The sequence below is a fragment of the Ctenopharyngodon idella genome, chromosome 17, assembly GCF_019924925.1.
Source record: "Ctenopharyngodon idella isolate HZGC_01 chromosome 17, HZGC01, whole genome shotgun sequence".
Taxonomy (NCBI): domain Eukaryota; kingdom Metazoa; phylum Chordata; class Actinopteri; order Cypriniformes; family Xenocyprididae; genus Ctenopharyngodon; species Ctenopharyngodon idella.
In genome coordinates, this window is record NC_067236.1 from 23454879 (window position 1) to 23475882 (window position 21004).

The following is a 21004-nucleotide window of genomic DNA, read 5'->3' on the forward strand; positions in this document are numbered from 1 at the left end:
CATGAATTGTACTGAACATAGGTACTTGTCTCTTGGAGGTTAGCTCGAGCAACACTCTGGAGGAAATGTGGCTTATCTTGGGAACACTTCTGGCACACTAGCCTCTTATCTCTGCTTGCAAGTAAAGTTGAATTTGCTGCCTTGCCGGGACCTATTTTAGAGATGGATTGCCAAGTGAATCAGTAAATCAGGAAGAAATACATTCAGCCCAGGAGCAGAGATGAGGAGGCATCTGCTGGCAAACTGCTACATTTGCATTGGAGGTGCTAGAGAGTCACACAGGTGCAAAATGAAGTACAGAGTAGATTCCCATGGGAAACGACAGGTGCCAGATGCAGGTTTGGCAGGCCCGACTTGACAGGCTTGTTCTTTTTCTCCATGAAGTAAATTTTTTGCATAATCTTTACCTTGACTTCCTTTACCTTGATTTTTTTTTTTTTTTTTTTTTAGTACGACATTGTTTTTTTTAACAGGCATGGTAAGACCTTACTTTGTATTTTGAGCTTTTTTCAATCCAGATCATCTGCTGTAACAATGTCATTTTTTAAAAATATTCTTTTTATGTTTCACTAATAATGAAAACAAGACAAAATGGCACATTCATATATTAGAGGATGTTCACATATGTTGCATTCTCGCTGCTAAGTTTTTAATTGTTGCTTTATGTACACGTGTTTTACACGGGTGCTACTTATTGCTGTTTTTTTTTAGCGCCTCACGCCATGAGAGTCGTGTTGAAAGTAGTTTTGTGCCACTTCATCTACCAATTTTTGATTGCAAAAAATTGTACCGGTATTATTAAAAAATTTATATTTGAAAAATTAAATATTGAAATCATCTTAATACTACACATACAATAATATCGTAAATAATCCAACACAATTGTCTGGTTGACACTCCAACATTCCATCATAAAATGTATGGTCATATGCATCGGTTTACTCCAAAAGAATAACTTCTGATGCGACGTAGGATGTAGGAGTAGTGTAGGCTTGGACGCCTCTTGCGGTTCAAACAAATAGGGCTGGGCAACTATCTCAAGCTCCTCTTCTCTTATATCGAAATCCTCCAACATTTCTCCTTAAAACTTTTCTCATTTTAGACTTCTAATTCGTGACCAGTGTTTTGTTTTGCTCTATCCTCTGTGCTTTCACGATCATCAATACGTTATGCGTCAGGTCAGAGGTCACTCTTTCACCATAAATCGATATGTATGGCCGTCTGCCGGAAGGTAGTTATTATAGTTTATAAAGTTTTAAATATGGATATATATATATATATATATATTTTTTTTTTTTACAAAAGCGCTTCACTTCAGAAGGCCTTTATTAACCCCCTGGAGCCGTGTGGATATCTTTTATGATGGATGGATACTTCAAAATCTCACACCCTCTTCACTACCATTATAAAGCTTGGAAGAGCCAGGATATTTTTTAATATAACTCTGATTGTGTTCATCTGAAAGAAGATAGTCATATACACCTAGGATGGCTTGAGGATGAGTAAAGCTTGGGGTAATTTTCATTTTTGGGTGAACTATCCCTTTAAGACAAAGTGTGTCTAGAACAGTTCTGCTACTCATTAGCTATCTACCCATTTATGATGCCTTAAAATATGACGCAACTGTGCTTCTCTCCAATCTGTGTGAGAAGGTGATGAAGTGCCCATATTCTAGCAGGCATCAATACAGACATAACTCTCCTGTAGGTTTGGAAATCCAGAACTGGTTACTTGGTCCATAACTGATCCCTGAATGTCCCAAAAGGATGATGGGAGATTGAGATTGCTCCTTGTGTAGAAGTATGTGTCAGGCCTGTTATTGGCAGTCTCAAAAGAACAGCATTCCACACTGCCACAGGAGCTGTCAGAGGAGTTTAATGTCCCTCCTCAAAGCCGATCTGCTTCCCTTTGGCGAAGTTGTGCTCTGTTGAGCAGTCGGTTGCTTAGATACCAAATGTGAGGCACGAAGGGGAGCTGTGTCGTGTCATCAAATGGAACAAGTTTTGTTTACCCCCCTGCTTTGTTAATGGAACAGCTGCTGTATCATAAAACATAAGCACAATTGAGACCGTTTTGCTGTAGGGTGTAGCATTTAATCAGTTAAAATGTGTAGCTCAGTAAATAAAAGGCATTTGTTTTACAGCGTGGACGTGCTTCATGTCCTAGGGGTTTTCTTTTATACTTTTTGTTGTAAAATTGTGAAAGGCCTTAAAAGGAAAAAAAAAAAGACCAAGACTAATTGAATTTGTTTGGCCATTCTGCACTTTTGAATTTTTAGTTTGGTAGGTTTTTCTCTCTGCATGTTGCATTTGTCAATTGTGTTCACAAGTAGTATACTAGTTCAAAAAATAATGCACAAAAAACGACCAAAAAGTACCATCATTTTTGGACATGTACTATGGTAATTCCATGACAATTTCATAGTATTCATAATTTCATAAAGCTCACAATGTTGTTCATTTTTTCTTAGTCACTTAACATAAAAGCGTCTAAATGGAAAGCTTGTTATAGTAAATTACTAAATGTAAATATAATCATTTAATTACTATGGTATATATTAATTTACCATAGTATATTGTTATTAATTTTTTAATATATTGATTGGTATTATTATTAAATATTACATACCATTACATTACATTTAATATAATAATTATTTGCGTGTGTGTGTGTGTGTGTGTGTGTGTGTGTATATATATATATATATATATATATATATATATATATATATATATATATATATATATATATATATATATATATATAATTAATTATACAGTGCACAGCATAAATGAGTACACCCCCTCTGAAACTTCTGAAAGTCAGCAATTACTCAATTACTTAGAAGACATGTTAGGGTTCTTTAGAGATATAATGTTCCAGCAAGTCTGCTTAATCAGTTACCAAAGAAGCATGTTGAAATTATTCAGGAAAATAAGATTTTCTTATCAAGGTGATAAAATGTTGTGTAGCAAAAATGAGTACACCCTCCTAAAAGTTACTAAAACATTTTCTGGTGTAAGTTTAAGGCAGTGTTTGATCAACAGGTAAGTTTGTTGAACCAAAACATTTAAAGAGAAGTAATTTCTTGACAATTAAAAGTGTGATATAGCCCACTGAATCATTCTCATACTTAATGCTGACAACAATGGAACCACTTGGGAGAGAACTGTCAGGAGACTTATTTCTTAGAACAAAAGAGGACAGTGGTACGAGAGGATTACCAAATCATTGTTTTAAGTGTGAAATTATAGCAACAGTAACACAGAAATTCAAAAACATTGCACTTGTGATAATGCCCCTGAAATAATCAGTCCTTCATTTTAAGCTTTCATTTAGTGATGAGGGATTTTTTTGCTAGACAAAGAGCAGGAGAAATACCAAGCGAGTGTCTCAGAGCCAGCAAAAGCTATAAAAAGAGTGAATGTTTATCTCACAGAGTAAGATGCAGCCTGCAGAAATAACATGCATGGTTGTTGTTCTCACTGGAACTACCTACTGTAGCCAAAGCACAATAAAGTCAGTTAGCCATTTCCAAAGCCCATATTTACAAAATATAGATTCTGGGAATCAATACTCTGGTCTCATGAGACCAAATCAATCATTTTGGATCTAACAGCAACCAAAATGTTATGGTGTTGCTAGAGGAGGAGTACAGTGAGAAGTGCCTGGTTCCCACAGTAAAGTTCAGTGGTAGTAAAGCTCTTATATAGGGATGTATGAGTGCTGAAGGTGTGAGGGAGTTGTGCTTTATCAATGCTGTCATGAATTCCCACACCACTGTGTAATTTAATACACAAACTTGAAACATAAGATTTTTTCAACATGACAATGAGGATATGCATTCTCCCAAATTGAAAAACCTTCTGTGGACATGTATTGCACTCAATCTTAACACTCTTGAGCACCTGTGGGGGATTCTGTAGAGATGAGTTGAGCAGCACTCCCCATTAAAGATCAGGGCATTTAAGGAGCTCATCATCCAGGAGTTAAACAGGACAGATGTGACAATTTGTCATGAACTTGTACACTCCTTGCCAAGAAGGGTCAGAGCAGTATATTCCAAATTATGGAGGGCATACTAAGTGCTAGAATATTATACATTTGTTGAATTAAATCTAGGGTGTACTCATTTCTGCAATCCTTAATTTAAACAAAATTGGCTAATTGACTTATTTTATGGCTATTAATAACATGTATTTCTCAGTTTTTATTATGTATATGTTTAATACATTTTAGTTTTGCCATCTTTCCATGAATTGTATTAGTGATCAAAAAGAAAATACATCTTTTGTATTTGTTCAGAGGGGGTGTACTCATTTATGCTTCTGCACTGTGTGTGTGTGTATGTGTGTGTGTGTGTGTGTGTGTGTATATGTATATATATATATATATATATATATATATATATATAAATAATACACCTCAAATTCAAAATAAAAATACAATAAAAAGCATAAAATTGATAACATAAAAATAATAACAGAAATAAAAATGAAAGTTTGATTAAATTTGATTCAGTTAATTACCATTATTTTTTTTTTTAAATGCTACTTGCGATTTGTTAGCTAAGAATGTGTTTGTTTTAGTATCTTAACCACAACACAAAATGTTTAATTCAGATGCTATAAAATTGTTTGTTGATTCTTTTTATTTGCCTATTTCATGCAAAGGTGCATAAATGGAAAAAGTTCCACCAACCTCACTTTTCTCTCTCTCGCTGAAACGTGTCTGAATAGGGCGTATTTTATTGTAATTCTGTTACTGTTTGAGGTTTATAGCTAAGAGAAACAGAATAAGAATCAGTGTCTTGCATTTCCTTCCTCTTTGCCAGGAATCATTGCCAAGGCTCTTTGTCATTGTTAAAACTGACTGGTAGTGTCACAGATAGCTTAACTGCTCTAGGTTTAGTATCGCTTATTGCAATGATATTGATTACCAGTTGAATGATATGGATTTGCCACTTTGAAGAGGTTGTTCATGTCTTCCTGTTTAACTCAAATGAGTGCCTAACCTCCCTTTTTGTACTACCAGTAATATATTACATTGCCATAAATTATTGAAGTGAGTGTCTTTCTACATTATTCATTCGCTTTGAAGACACTTTCACCCGAGTTTGACTTTTACTGGCAAAATCCGATGTCTGAATCATGCTGCAAGGATTTTATTTTTACTTTTTTATTTTTTTTGTGGCATGTTTTCTGAGCTGACTCACTTCTACAGAATTTGTACGCATAATCCCTGTACATTTTGAGTTCAGTTGGTTAAATACTAATCAAGCTTGTTAACTAACTGCTATGATTAAATAATGTATGACTAAACTTGGACTCACGTATTTCTCCAGTGAGCCAAAAATGTCCTCACATTTGAGGCTCTAGGGGATCTGGAGGGCCACTTGTTGGAATGACCCATTGGAATTGGCTATTTTAAGCTTATGATTTCAGTTCTAAGGCCATCACATAAATGTTTTTAGACTTTAGTCAGAATTGCCATTTAATAAGTCAAAAAATATGGCTTATGTACCAAGTCTGAATGAGGCGTGAAAGGATGATGCAACAACCAATAAATCTCTTTCATGAAAGTCTGTATCAAAGGTTGTCAAGCTTCTTTAATGCATAGCTAAAGGCTAATGAAATTGAACAGCGTTAAAAATATTGATGCTAGTGTTCATGCCAAATCTTTACATCTCATATTCAAACAGTAGCTGGTGTTTGTCAGAATGAAAACAATACCTGCTGCTGGAAAATCCAACTAAAACCAGCTTCTGCTTGGTTCAAGCTGTTTTAAAGCGGTCAAATCAAATGGTCTACAAATTGTTTGGATCAATGTTGATCCATTTTGTTCAAACTGGTTAAAGCTGGTAGACCACCATGTCTATTTTGGGGGCCTGGTTGAGCTGGTTGGTTAACCATGTTCCAAACCATATCTTGACCTAATTGCCAGACTAGACCACTCAAAGTGGTATGGCCTCTTTTTCTCCCACTGAATTGAATGTATTGTTTTCTTTTAAGGTATTTTTGTCTATTCTGAGTGGAGACCTACATGCACCTGATGCTATTTTTAACCTCAGAGGCCATGCTACGTGATTATTCATAACTACCTGAGTGTAGTCAGGGATACTGACTGTAAACATGACTTGCAGGTCAATTTTCCATTCCAGAGACACCTTCTAAAAACACTACTCACTCACACCTCCTCGTCACTCTGTTTGTCATCTGTCTGTTTTGTGAATGATTGCTGGTGCTAGCTACAAGGCTAATGGGTGTTTTACAGTATATGTTGTTTCTGTTCATATTTAAAGGAGTATAGATAAGGATGAAAGACACAGATGAAGAAAATGAACGCAGTGCGCATACAATGATCAGTTAAACAGCTATGTAAAGCTGCGTAAATACAGATTTATTCACTTAATATGAATGTTTAACGGGAATTTCATATGATATCTGTGGTATTTTGACAAATTCTGAAGATTCATAATACATTTATTAGATTTTAGACTTTATTTTAACTATGGCAGTTATAGTTTCCTCATGTGGTTATACTACTGTAATTAACCATGCAGATAGTTGAAGGGTTAGTTCACCCAAAAATGAAAATTCTGTCATTTATCACTGACCCTCATGTCCTTCCAAACCTGTAAGACCTTCGTTCCTCTTCAAAACACAAATTAAAATATTTTTGATGGAATCCGAGAGGTTTATGACTCGTTCATAACCAGCAATATATAATATTGTCCAGAAAAGTAGTTAAGACATCGTTAAAACAGTTCATGTGACTACAGTGGTTCAACCTTAATTTTATGAAGTGACAAGAATACTTTTTGTGGGCAAAAACAAAACAAAAATAACGACTTTATTGAAGGCTTGAATTGTCTCTTGTTTTTGAATTCAGGAGCCATGGACTAGTTTAAATCATTGAGTATGAGTGTCTTTGTGTATGTTTCCTTTACCTATATTTAGCATGTTTGTTGACATTTTTCTTTTTAACACCCAAACACTAATGGTGTCACATTTAGCAACCCATGTTTGAGCTTTAGTACAATGTGAACTTAATACTCGCCCTTTATGTTAGTATTTCCCCTCAAATATAAAGGATTGCTTACATTTCACAGAGATATTTACTCAGCACACAGTGACCAAATCTTAATATTGACCTTTAGTAAGTCATTCCCTGTTTCTCTATGTTCCCAAATGTCCCTTTCCTCATATATTTCTCTCTCAGCTGAAAGGCTGAAGGTGTCTGTGGAAACAAAGCCAGATGGCTTTCTGCAAAGAGAGATGGTTTAGAGCCAAAGGGGGACAAAATCTGTCATCACTGTCTCTCTTTCTGTCTCTGTGTCCTTACTGCTGAGACCCATGCTATTTAGATTGGTGATCGTAACTCTCTAAACATTTGCAGCACAAACAGCATGCAAAAAATTGTTGACTGAATTATTTGATAATGAGGAAGGCTGTTAAAGGGATAGTTCACCCAAAAATGAAAATGTACTTATCCTCATGTTGTTCCAAACCAGATATACTTTCTTCTAGGGTTGTCACGGTACCAAAATTTCAGTAGTCTGTATTAATACAAGTAATTTTGCAGTTCTCTGTACCAGAGCAAAAACTTGGATTGAGTACTTGAATTAAGTGTTGTCCTGTTTTGTTGTCCGTTGGTTATCATCGCAGTTTCCGATTTCAATTGCACATTTAAATACAGTTGTCAATCCAGAAACTTTGCAGGGTGCTTAGCAGCATGAAAACTAAGCTTGTATTCAGATTGTCAATTGGTAATAAACAGAAAGCAAGAGAAGAGCCTCCCCTTTAGAATTACTAAGGCTGTCAATCTCTAAAGCGCAAGCTTGCTATTCTGAATTGTTGCAGAAACTCCCGTTATAATAATAAAAACTTGTCTTAATTGTACAACAAATTTCTTTACATCGTGTTTACACTTTGTTGGTTATAATAAAAGGATTTTCACGTGTGCAGCTCACGTTAAACAGGTGTTAAAGGGTTATTTCAACCAAAAATCTCCCTCAAGCCTTCCTAGGTGTATATGACTTTCTTCTTTCAGAGTTATATTAAAAAATATTCTTGCTCTTCCAAGCTTTATAATGGGAGTGAATAGTAACAGATATTTTATTAGTAATAGATATTTTGAAGCCCAAAAAATCACATCTGTCCATCATAAAAGTAATTCACACAGGGGGTAAATAAAGAATTTCTGAAGCGAAGCGATGCGTTTTTGTCAGAAAAATATCCATAAAAATAAATTTATAAAGTAGATTCACTGGCTTCCATACGTGAGTCAGTTCCGGCAGAGGAGTGAACTTTGACCCGACACATGACACATTGACGAACGTGGAAGCGCAGAGGATAGAGCAAAACAAAACACCGATCACGAATTAGAAGTCTAAAACGAGAATTTTTAAAGAGAAATGTCTGAGGAGCTTGAGTTTGTTGCCCAGTCCTATTGTTTGAACCACGAGAGGCGTCCACTCTCACCTGATTATAGTCTATGAAGTTATAAACATGGATAGTTTTCTTACAAAAACCCATCACTTCAGAAGGCCTTTATTAACCCCCTGGAGCCATATGGATTACTTTTATGATGGATGGATGGATGTGCTCTTTTGGACTTCAAAATATCGGTTACTATTCACTCCCATTATAAAGCTTGAAAGAGCTTTTAGTATAACTCCGATTGCATTTGACTGAAAGAAGAAAGTCATACACACCTAGGATGGCTTGAGGGTGAGTAAATTATGGGATAATTTTAATTTTTGGGTGAACTTAACTATAAGGGGATTCTGACTAACTTACTGAATAGCACCTCTGATAGGCCATTGTGTTCACACACTCTAAAGATATGATTGTGATTGGCCACAATGCTCAACGCTTGTAAAAATACCCTGTAAATAGAAACCTTTGACGCTAAGAGAACATTTAAAACAAACAAACACGAACAAGAGTGCTTGAAAGCAGTGTCTATGTGACCTGGTATATTCAGCGGTCACTGAATATACCAGGTCCTCTCTAATACCGGTACTGCAGAAATCCTGGTTCAGTAGCCACTGACACTGCTACGTAGTAGGTTTGACAACCCTTTCTTCTGTGGAAAACCAAAGGTGTTGATTACTTTTTATTTTTATACTTTTTATTATTAGAATTTTTTGTATAGTTAATAAAATAGTTACTCAGTTAATTGTATGACACAGCTGGTTATGTGATGCAAATATGGCAGCGGCCATGAGGGAGTGACCTGCCCCATGTTTAATATGCCAAACTTTTTAATTAGCAAAAATGACTGACCGCCCCTTTAAGGCAGTGAGAACAGATGAGGTGTTGCTTTGAGGTGATGCATATACCTATGCACAGCTCAGTCATTTGTGTCATCATGCAATGCTTTAACTTTAGCATTTTCGCTTTTGCTTTCTGGTTGATAAAACATGAGAAACCATGGGAATGGGTCTCATTCACTAATAATTGCGTACACTATTCGGATTTATACTGTACGCACATTTGAACTTATCACTTTCCACCTAATTCACCTGAGTTTGTTCTTAACCTTGTTCTAGTGTTGATGAATTCAGAGTATTCTAAATGAGCGACTGTGCGCCCAAAGTCATTTACATAAAACACGCCCAAACCATGTCCATATAAGGGCACACCATTTTCTTTCGTCACTCCTCAGCAAAGAGGCCACCAAGAGAGTGTGATTTTTGCATACGAATGATATTAGTTGTTCCCACAATTTTTTGTAAATTTGTAATTAATTTTAGATTGAGTTATTGATGAAAGTTATCGATGAAATGATTTGTTTGCAAAAAACTGAGCGCAGATTTTGTACACAAACTTGTGCGTACACATGCTTAGTGAATGAGACCCATTGTCCACCAAGCGATGCTCTGTTTTCAAACCATGTGAATTTTAGAGCAAAGATAGGTTATGTTAATTGGGATTTAATGTCCCAGATTAATTGAGTGTAATTCTGTAGTTCTTTTTAATGGCTCTAAAGCGACCACAAATGCCGGTTTAGGTCAGTTCAATCATGAAAGAGCTCTTAGAGATGTAACAATAGAAAATGGCAAAGGCACATCATCTCCATAAATCTGCCTAACCACAATTACTTACAGTTGTGCGTGTGTGCGTATGCGTGTGCGTGTGTGTGTGTGTGTGTGTGCGCACCAGATTTATCCTGCCAATAACAATGCTTCCTGTGATACAGAAAGCGTAGGGGATATAAAGCAGCCAACAAACTATTGTTTATGGCTCACTGTTGACCCGTTTATGCAGACTGAAACACAATGGCTGCTTCTGTACAGTATAACCGCCTGTAACGTAAAGGCGGCACGTGAGGCTTCTTGTCAAGGCTGGACACGTTTCCAGCAGTTGAAATGTTTTAGACAGGGAAATCCAGAACGAAAGTGACAAGCACCTGAAGGGGACCAAGGAGATGAGTGGTGTCTCAAGGGAATGACAGAAATAGACCATGGAAAACAAACCAAAAGCCTTCTGACTGAAGTTTCAATAACATTATTCTAAACAGAACGCTACTGTCGTCTTTCCAGCACATTTTCTGACATTTTTAGAATAGGGAGGAGCAATTTATTTTAGTCAATTTTTCAGCTTGCGTTATAGGACGGGACTTTGGTTGTTGTCCATGACAGAATCTTATCCCCCTTCTTCAATGCCCCATGTTATTTTATTTATTTATTTATTTTTGGCTAAGGTGCAGCTTGTTAGCTGAAACTGAACAAAAGAAATTGAGTTACAGTTAATACAGTAATAGCCTTAGTGATATCATTTAGTATTTTCAAAGGCTAAAGCTGATAGCTCACTAACTAAAGGCTAACTGAAAACACACACACAAAAAAGAGAATTAAATGTTTAATTCAGCCATTTCAGCTTCAAAGGTATATTGTGATATTTAATTTAAAGGGTTAGTTCACCCAAAAATGAAAATTCTGTCATTAATTACTCACCCTCATGCTGTTTTATTTCGTTAATCTTCGGAACGCAAATTAAGATATTTTGTTTAAATCCGATGGCTCCGTGAGGCCTACATAGGGACACGCTGATTCATAACGCTCCGAAGCTTCCTGAAGCAGTGTTTTGAAATCGGCCATCACTAAATAAGTCGTTATTTCATTTTTTTTTTTTTTGGCGCACCAAAAATATTCTCGTCGCTTTATAATATTAATATTGAACCACTGTACTCACATGAACTGATTTAAATATGTTTTTAGTACCTTTATGGATCTTGAGAGAGGAAATGTCATTGCTCCCTATGCAGGCCTCACTGAGCCATCGGATTTAAACAAAAATATCTTAATTTGTGTTCCGAAGATCAACGAAGGTCTTACGGGTGAGCGTGAGTAATAAATGACAAAATGTTCATTTTTGGGTGAACTAACCCTTTAAAAGGCCAAGATAGGCTATACTGTTAATTTGCTAATTTAAGGCTAACTGATACACATAAGGGAAATTTTTAATTTTACCATTTTTTTGCTTCAGTGACATAATGTGATGTAATTTAAAAGGATAAGGTCGGCATGAAATGGAAGTTGCGTTCTTCCTTATAGTGACGTATATTCGAGAAACAGGTTCTTGAACTAGAAACCATGTAGGACGGGGCTTGATTTTGTGGGAATTGATTAGATGGTTGTGGTTTGCTATTGGTCGATCTCATGTGAGTGACAGGTTGCCCTGTCAATTTTGATTTCATGGTGACTTTAAGCTGTTAGCCTTTAGTGAGTAAGCTAACAGCTAACTAAAACACAAAGAAATAGAATTAAATGTTTCATTTGACCATTTTTAGCTTCTGTAAAATAATATCATAAGTGTTACGTAATTTAAATGACATTTAAATCACCAAAAAATTAAAATTCTGTCATTAATTACTCATCCTCATGTCGTTCTTAAGATCTTAATGTGTTCCGAAGATGAAAAAAAGTCTTACGGGTTTGGGGTGAGTAATCAATGAATGAAATTTTCATTTTCAAAAATCCTTTAATGAACATATTTTCATGATTTAGACCCTGTAAAGCAAATTTCTGACATTTCTAATCAGGCACGGATTATAGTTACTCTGCCAATGGAATGCCTTGTTGAGGATTCTGCAGGGGGACAGGATTTTGCATCTCATTGTTTCTATTTTTTTAATGATCAGTCTACAGTATGTACATGTGTCAGATGATCTGCCATTGAGATGAAAGCTTGTTTTGAAAACAAAACAAGTAGCATAATCAATCATCGGTTTAAATTATCTGAAAGTACTCAAACTCAAGCCCATCCTTATTTCAGATGGAGACCGTGACGGGATAGGCCACGCTTCTTGTAATGGACGTGCTTTGTCCCTGTCAAGTAAAATTGAATGAGTGAACTAAACAAGAGCAAAATGAAAGGAGAGTTAGAGATCAATAAAGCAGTGCAGAGTCGGGAAGGCGGAGTTATTTTAAGCTGGTGACGGATTGTTTCTTTGTTGAGCTGGAGCTCATTTGCATGGCAGCAGGCACATGAAGATGACCTCACTCTTGCTTTATCTCTCTCACACACTCTCTCTCTCTCATATATACACACACACACACACACACACACACACACACACACACACACACATTCAAGAGAGTCAGACAGAAGGCCACTGAGCAGCAGGGAGAAAAGTAATGTGTCTGTGTTGCTCCCCAGCTGAGGATATATTCAAAATAGCAACTCGTACTGTTTTTGCAATGTGTATATTTTGCACACTATGCATATTTTCTGTATGCATACAATACCTGTTTGACCTTCTATATTCAGCAAAATGTGCAGTAGTGTATTACACAATACACTTGAATCGACCTCCCATTTCCAGAGTGATGAATGAACTGTAATCTCATTATTCACCAAAACAGGAGACATTTTTAGATAAAAGTTAATCAAAACTGCTTAAAAATATTAAGTAAATGTATACATTTCCTATGTGATTACTGATCATGCATTAAAGGATTAGTTCACTTCAAAATTAAAATTTCCTGATAATTTACTCACCCGCATCTCATCCAAGATGTTTATTTCTTTCTTTCTTCTTCAAAAGAAATGAAGGTTTTTGAGGAAAACATTCGAGTATTTTTCTCCATATAGTGGACTTCAACAGTTACCAACGGGTTGAAGGTCCAAATTACAGTTTCAGCTTCAAAGGGCTCTACATGATCCCAGATGAGGAATAAGGGTCTTATCTAGCGAAACAATCAGTCATTTTCTAAAAAAAAAAAATTGATATACTTTTTAACCACAAATGCTCATCTTGCACTATAGTTCTGCGATGCGTCACGCATTACAAAGTGAACGAGCAAAGATTAAGTCAAACGGCCTTTACAAAAAAAAAGGTAAAACAACATCAGACGATTTTTAAGTTGGAGGAGAAAATGAGATTGAGTTTTTCGCCCTACCGCAGTACTTCCACCTACGTCTTGCATGACCTTTCCAACGTGATTACGTAATGCGTGGCACATCGCAGAGCAGTGCAAGACAAGCATTTGTGGTTAAAAAGTATATAATTTTTATTTTTTTTAGAAAATTACCAATCGTTTCACTAGATAAGGCTCTTATTCCTCGTCTGGGATCATGTAGAGCTCTTTGAAGCTGCACTGAAACTGCAATTTGGACCTTCAACCCGTTGGTCACTGTTGAAGTCCACTATATGGAGAAAAATCCTGGAATATTTTCTTCAAAAATCTTTGTCTTTCTTTCTTCAGTCGAAAAGAAATTAACATCTTAGATGTTAAGGGGGTGAGTAAATTATCAGGAAATTTTAATTCTAAGGTGAACTATTTCTTTAAACATGCAATTCAATGTGAGGTCATGTGTCAGCAATGTAGCATACTATATTTTTAAAATAGATATTCATGGGATATTTTTCGGGACCTAACTGAGCAACTAGTTGTTAATGATGTATTTAAACGCACATCAGAGATGTGTCTTCTCTGTGCGCAGTGCAAGAAAACAGGGAAATAGGTACGAGCCATGACTCATTCGTGTTGCCAGAAAAAACACAAACAAGATTAAGCCAAAAATAAAGCAAAATAAATACAAAAGCTTCATAAAGTAAGACAAAAATATCGTGACCCATGCTTTAACAACTCCATTACTGGATTGCGATAAGAGCCAAGCCCAAAGGACCTTCTGTGAAGCATCTTTCCAATACAAAACGCCCTGTCCATAGTGATCTGATTAAAAAAGTATTTGGTCGCTGTAATATTATTTTGGTCAAGTGGATAGTCATAGCACAAACGTGCATGTGCTATTGTTGAGTAAGTCACGTTGTGAGTTAAAGAGATATCAAACAAAATACAGTTGGACAGTTGGAACAACAGTTTTCTTTTTTGGGGTGAACTATCCCTTTAAAACAGTTATTTTGCTCTCACAGCGGCAGGTAATGATCTTGCTTAAGTAAAATGTTCCTGAAATTAAAGAAAGAGTGAAAGACTATGATTCAACACAGCAGCCTACTGTACATACTTTATGAGTTTAGTCATATAAAGCACAGAAGACTGTAACGTTCAGGTCCAGACTTGACTTTGTACTGTAACCAGTGACGTCAAGTAAAATAAAACACTTTCATGGGTTTGTGAGCACAAGTTTCTTTTCTTATCACTTAGCATTCATTTTGCAGAGTGGTTGGGCTTGGTTAGTGGTTAGTACATGTATTTGTCATCCATCATGCTGCCCCACCCGAGTTTCATGTCATAAAATCCAAACTTGTACAATTTCAAGTTCCTGCCGCATCAGAAAATTCTTTGAATCCATTGATTTCAATGGACATGGTGTCTTGCAAAGACTAAAGGGACATACACCAGGGATTGTGAAAGTACTTTTTTCACTATACTGTATGTGTATAAAAATTTATTTAATCAGCTACTTTTAAATGGCCGTTGGCTTTTTTTCCCCCCATGTAATTTTGTTGTTATGGCATTTACTAGCAGAAACTAACTGCTGCCAAACAGTCGACCCCCAGTTCTGAATCAAGGGAACATTTCAAGCTTGTTATGATGTAATTTCCTCTTCTCATCCACTGACATGACTTTATCCTCTTCACAAATGCATTTATCTTGTGTTAATGTCAACATAAAATTCAGTGTAAAGCCATAATCCAGATAAGACTTGCATTTAACGATTACATGGAGATTAGTTGTGATTTTCCTATCCTAAAGTGTATTTTAGTTTATTTTTTTGAAGTCACAGTCCACGGCTGATCTGAAGAACCTTTCTATTTAATTTGGTCTGTAAGATAAGTTTGAAAGTTGTGCTGCTTTCTGACTTTTCTTCTTGATCAGTGCGAAATTAATCATCTGTGTCTCTCATTAGGTGAACTTTGTGGTGTGCCAGCTCTTCGCCCTGGTCACGGCTTTCTGGTTTAGACTCTACCTGCACCCTAGTAAGACGAGTCCCTTCATCCGGCATGTAGTTGCCACCCTGCTGGGCTTCTATTTGGCCCTCTTCTGCTTTGGCTGGTGAGTGTTTGTCTGCTTCATCCCTCGTATATCTCAGATCTTCCACATTTGATCCATAGCAGCATCATTGATAGCCGGTTAGCAAGCCATTCAATTTATAATGAGGATATGGAGTGCTGGCAGAAGACCAGAGTCTCCTCAGCAGCTACACTGTGAGCTGGTGGAAACTGAGAGATGGTCTGATGGAGCAGTTTGTAGGCCTCTTTATTGATCTGTACATGTTTACAGCAACACACCGTTGTGATTATCAGAGTGTAGGAACTCTGTCCAGTTTTTAAGGAGGCCTGTTTTGTTGTTTTGTTTTGATGTTTTGGTTTTGCTTTGTTTGGTGTTTTGGTTTTGTTTGGTGGTGTTTTTTGTTTTGTTTTGGCGTTTTGTTTATGTTTGGTGTTTGTTTTGTTAGGTGTTTTTGTTTGGTTTTGTTTGGTGTTTTCATTTGTTTTGTCAGGACTGAACCATAAATGCAACTTATCTGCTGTGCTTGTTAGTTCAAATTAAATTCGAGTTTTTTTTTTTTTTTTATAACAGAAAATCTGTATTGAGATGCATGGAAGGAGTCGTTATTAACGGATAAAACAGGTGTATGCATTGGTACTGTTTTTATTTTCACTGTGGCCTTCAATAGTTTAATGTTACTGTGCAGTTTATGAAATGGATAAGGAAAAGCAACCACCTTTCAAATGTTTGATTACAAAATGAGGAGCAAAAATAATCTTCATTCCTTAGTTTAAAGATTTAATATTTTATATTTGGGATCCAAATGTTGGAGATCACCTTGAAAACATGGTGAAAGTTACTGTTGACAGTATTTTCTGATTTACGGAGAGATGAAAAGAGATCCCCTCTATAAAAAAAAAAAACCTTTAACTCTAATATGTCAACAGATGAATCATAATTTTGAACCTGGCCTTATCCAATATTACATTTCTGTTCTGGAAATGTATGAAATTAGTGCATATTTAATTAATTAATTAATTAATAGATTATTTGCATATTTAACATAAACATTTCAGAAAACCTTTAATACAAAACAATTGTCTTACTGTATCTCAATAGTAAATTTGGAAAGATCTATTATAATTAAAATTTTACCCTATTCAAACCAAATATTAAGACATTCTGAGATTCATATTTTATATGAGTGTTTTGCGTATTATTTTTTAACTTTTTCATTTATTTTTATATACTGATAATTAGAGATGCACCGATATATCGGCCAATAATCAGAATGGGCAGATAGTGTGAAAATTTGCTTTTATCAGCCGATACCTATTATTGGCCGATATATTGGTGCATCTCTAATTATATAAAAATAAATGAAAAGTTTAAAAATAATATGCGAGACACTCGTATAAAATATGAATCAAATAGTTTAAAAACAGCCGATAGTCAGGGCCAATATATCCTGTCAATCAAAAGAGGGCATGAAAATGCACTGAATTTGTACTTTGTGTAAAGAAAATGATAAAGAAACCAGTTTGATGTTCAATATTAATAGTAATTGTATGAATTAATAACATTCAGAAAGTTAAGTAATATTAATTTAATCTTCAGAATGTAGTTAATGTGTGTTAATATTAATTTGAGTAATGTGTTTGTTTATAAATGATAACTCTAACGGAAAGTATAAAGTTTTTATTTGCATTTCTTTCAAAATATAATCATTAAAAATATAATGATTAATTTATTAATTATAATGAAATTATCATTAATTTAAAAGAAGGTATAAAAGGCAGAACCCCCAAACTATTGGTATCGGTATCAGCAGATTTCACTCTGAATAATCGGTATCGGTGGAGAAATTTAGTATCGTGCATCTCTACTGAAAATACAATTTGGAAAGACACATTTTGTACTAAATAAGAAAAATGCAAAGTAAAAGCATCAGACTTTTAGACCTCTGTTTGTGTTTCAACATCAACTAAAATAAAAACAGACCAAATTTACATAATCAAATCACAAGATTTTTTTTTTTTTTTTTTTTTTTGTCACAAGGTCAAAGTGTGATAAATTGCATAAGTGGGAGTCATGCTTAAGCTGGCACTTATTGAAAGGTCAGTCCACCCAAATCAAATAGGAAGTCATTATGCAATGAACATGACCGCAATAAGTTGACCAAGATACAGTAGACGCTAATGTTTTCCCCACATATTGTAGTAAGTACCAATTGCATCAAGCAAATGTCTTCTCTATTTGTGTGGCAGTGAGTGAGGGGGTTTCCCTTCCTGATTAGCCCGTCAGCTGTTCTGATGTGCTATCATCACATACTCATAGAGTTTGCTTTTCTCTCTGCACCCCTCTCTGTCCAGCAGAGGCTCATTCAGATCATTTACTTTCTTAATGTGAGTTCCCGGTGTTATTGTGTGGGATTCATTAGTACATGTTATTGCAACATAAAATAAATGCAATAGCTTTGCCTCCCCCCTGAAATTTCCATTTTGTCGATACATAGGCATTGTGTACCAGTGGTTAAGACATAGCTCTAGCTCTATTCTGGTACGGAACGCCCACTTTTCGCAATCCAAACAATTCCAGATGGATGAAATCTAGTCCCCCCACCTGTTTCTCCTGTTGGATAGTGTTGATATTGTAGGTCTACTCCTTTTGTGTAAGGACTAGCTTTTTTTACAGCATGTCTCACACAAATGAGAGTTATTTTGGATGTGCACGCCTCTTGCAATATAGACAACATAAAGCTAAATATACACTGTAAGCAAAGCGGCATGACAAAGCTGTGACACTTGTATTTGAATTAACAAAGTGTAGACAATGTAAATAATCGATTAAGTTGTTGTCTTGATTTAGTGAAAGTACCAATAAAGTCATTCAGCAACTCTGTTATCAGACTGTTTTGATCAATTGTCATACATAGGGTCATTGGGATGCTAGGAAACACCCCAGATGGATGGCAAATGTATGTGTATATGTGACCCTGGACCACAAAACCAGTCATAAGGGTCAATTTTTTTTAAATTGAGATATAAACATTATCTGAAAGCTGAATAAATAAGCTTTCCATTGATGTATGCGTTAGGATAGGACAATATTTGGTCGAGATACAACTATTTTAAAATCTGGAATATGAGGGTGCAAAGCAATCAAAATATTGAGAAAATCACCTTTAAAGTTGTCCAAATGAAGTCCTTAGCAATGCATATCCACTCACAAAAATAATTTAAGATTTACGGTAGGAAATTTACAAAATATCTTCATGGAATATGATCTTTACTTAATATCCTAATGATTTTTGGCATAAAAGAAAAAGCGATAATTTTGACCCGTTTTGTTGGCTATTGCTACAAATATACCTGTGTGACTTACAGTAATGACTGGTTTTGTGGTCCAGGGAGAGAGACACACACACACACACACACACACACACACACACACACACACACACACACACACATACATACACACATACATACATACATACATACATACATATAAATAAATAAATATATATATTGTATATATAAATATATATATTGCTTGTAAAAACAAATATCTAATTAGCCAATCACATGGCAGCAACTCAATGCATGTAGACACATGGTCAAGACAATCTGAAGTTCAAACTGAGCATCAGAATGGGGAAGAAAGGTGATTTAAGTGACTTTGAATGTGGCATGGTTGTTGCTGCCAAACGGGCTGGTCTAAGTATTTTAGAAACTGCTGATCTGCTGGGATTTGTACATGGGCTAAAATATGGAATTATTATTTTATTCAGAAGCACAATTCTGTCCTTTTCAAACTGACAGTCTTGTTTCACAGTTGGTATCCTCTTCTCTTTGTTCTTCATTTCAGGTATGCCTTACATTTTCTGGTACAGAGCGGTCTTGCTTACGGCGTTATGATCTTCACAGGTGTGGAACACATGCACAAGTGAGTACCAACCTCACAATCTCCTGCACCATCAAACAGCTCTGCTTCCAGTAACAGGAACACTCTCATGTCAAATCAAAAGTGTGTTATGCCATTGGAACAGCCATCCTGTTTAGAATATGTTATTCTTCTAGCCCTGCGGTTGGTTTTGTTGAAAAGTAGTCCATGCCGCACTCACCCATCCATTTCATTCTTATCAGTAAACAGCCCCGGGGCAACGAGTGAGCGTCTGTTTTCATCATTGTTTCCACAAGTCGTATGTTGAATGACGGCTCCCTCTGATCTGAGGTCAGGATTGCTAGACCATGTGGTTTGCCCTGCTGCTCAGGGCAGCACCAAAAATAACTAGTGCTGCTCGATAGTGATTACTATTGAAACCAACACTAATGTGTAGTGGCAAAAAAACAAGGAAAATACTGACGCAGTCATACGATTTGATTTAGGGGTGGGGGATATGACCAAATTCTTATTTCTCGAAATGAGAAATTTTATTTCACTATAACGAATTATATCACAATATAGTTATTTTGTGCTATTTTATCTCATTTCTGTAATTAAAAATAAGAAATAAGAAGCAAATTACAAACGATATGACAAATACAATATAACAAATATGATTTAAACTAATTTCATTTTTCAGGTAAAATAGGTTTATTTAACATGTAGTTAGTACAGAAATGTAATAATCAAATGTAAAAATAAAATATTGCATTGTCTTCACCGTATGAATTAAATATAAATATTCTTTTTAAAGCTACAAAAAGTTGTTCAAGAGCAGTAAGTTATTTTCTCTTTTGTTTGATTCACATTAGTGACACAGAGCAGCAGGTTTATTAGGCTGCTGTCACTTTAAGAGCAAACGCACGGATCCATTTTACTGATACACATCCAGTTTACACCCAACCGTTTACTTTCACTTGAGACATAACCGGCTGTGTTTACATGAATACTCCACACAATGGGCATTTTGACATAATTGCTTGTGTATTTAACTATTCAAGCTAAATAAGATGCGAAAGAGAACTGAATTTGTGATCACATGCTGAGAGACGCGACTTTCTGCACACGCTTACGCTGTGTGTCAGTCAGCGTGTGCCCCGCGTTGAGTTTATGTTCATTGCTTATTGTGCTTAATAACACTTTTTAACAAGAAGCACTTCCCAAATTTGCGATCGCCAACTGAGAGAGACAGCTTTCTGTGTGCGCACTTTGGCAGTGTGCCAGTCAACACGAGCGTCGCACCAAGCTCCTTTCAGGATATATTGTGCTCTTTTTAACATCAAGCATGTCACGCTCTTTATATTCTCATTCATGCATTTCACTCTGAAGTGTTAATAGTGCTATATATTTACATACCGCGATGTAGGCTACACGATATAGAAAAATCTCTAACACATTTTATAACAATATGAAGAGTTTGGTTCCAAAACGCTATAACTCCATTTTGATTAATTTGAGTAAAAAGGTGTTTTCTTTACCAAGAAAGTGGCAAGATGAAAACCACTATTTTCTGTTTCAAACTTTCACATAGCATCTTTTGGTTATAAAAACATTAAAAATTCAAATCTACATTTTGATTTTAAAAGGTTTATTATAAAAACGGATTTTTTTCCCCCCAAAATGCAATGAATCCATGACACGTTTTTT

The 21004-nt window shown here is 35.7% G+C and overlaps 1 protein-coding gene across 1 annotated transcript in view; it reads left to right on the plus strand.

Annotated features, from left to right (window-relative positions):
- The window catches only part of LOC127498252 (lysophospholipid acyltransferase 2-like), a 72038-nt gene that overhangs the window by 15291 nt on the left and 35743 nt on the right, over nt 1-21004 (plus strand). The window contains exons 2-3 of the mRNA XM_051867399.1: nt 15327-15472; nt 19280-19357. Of these exons, the coding sequence (XP_051723359.1) occupies nt 15327-15472; nt 19280-19357 (224 nt within the window). The remainder of the gene's footprint in view (nt 1-15326; nt 15473-19279; nt 19358-21004) is intronic.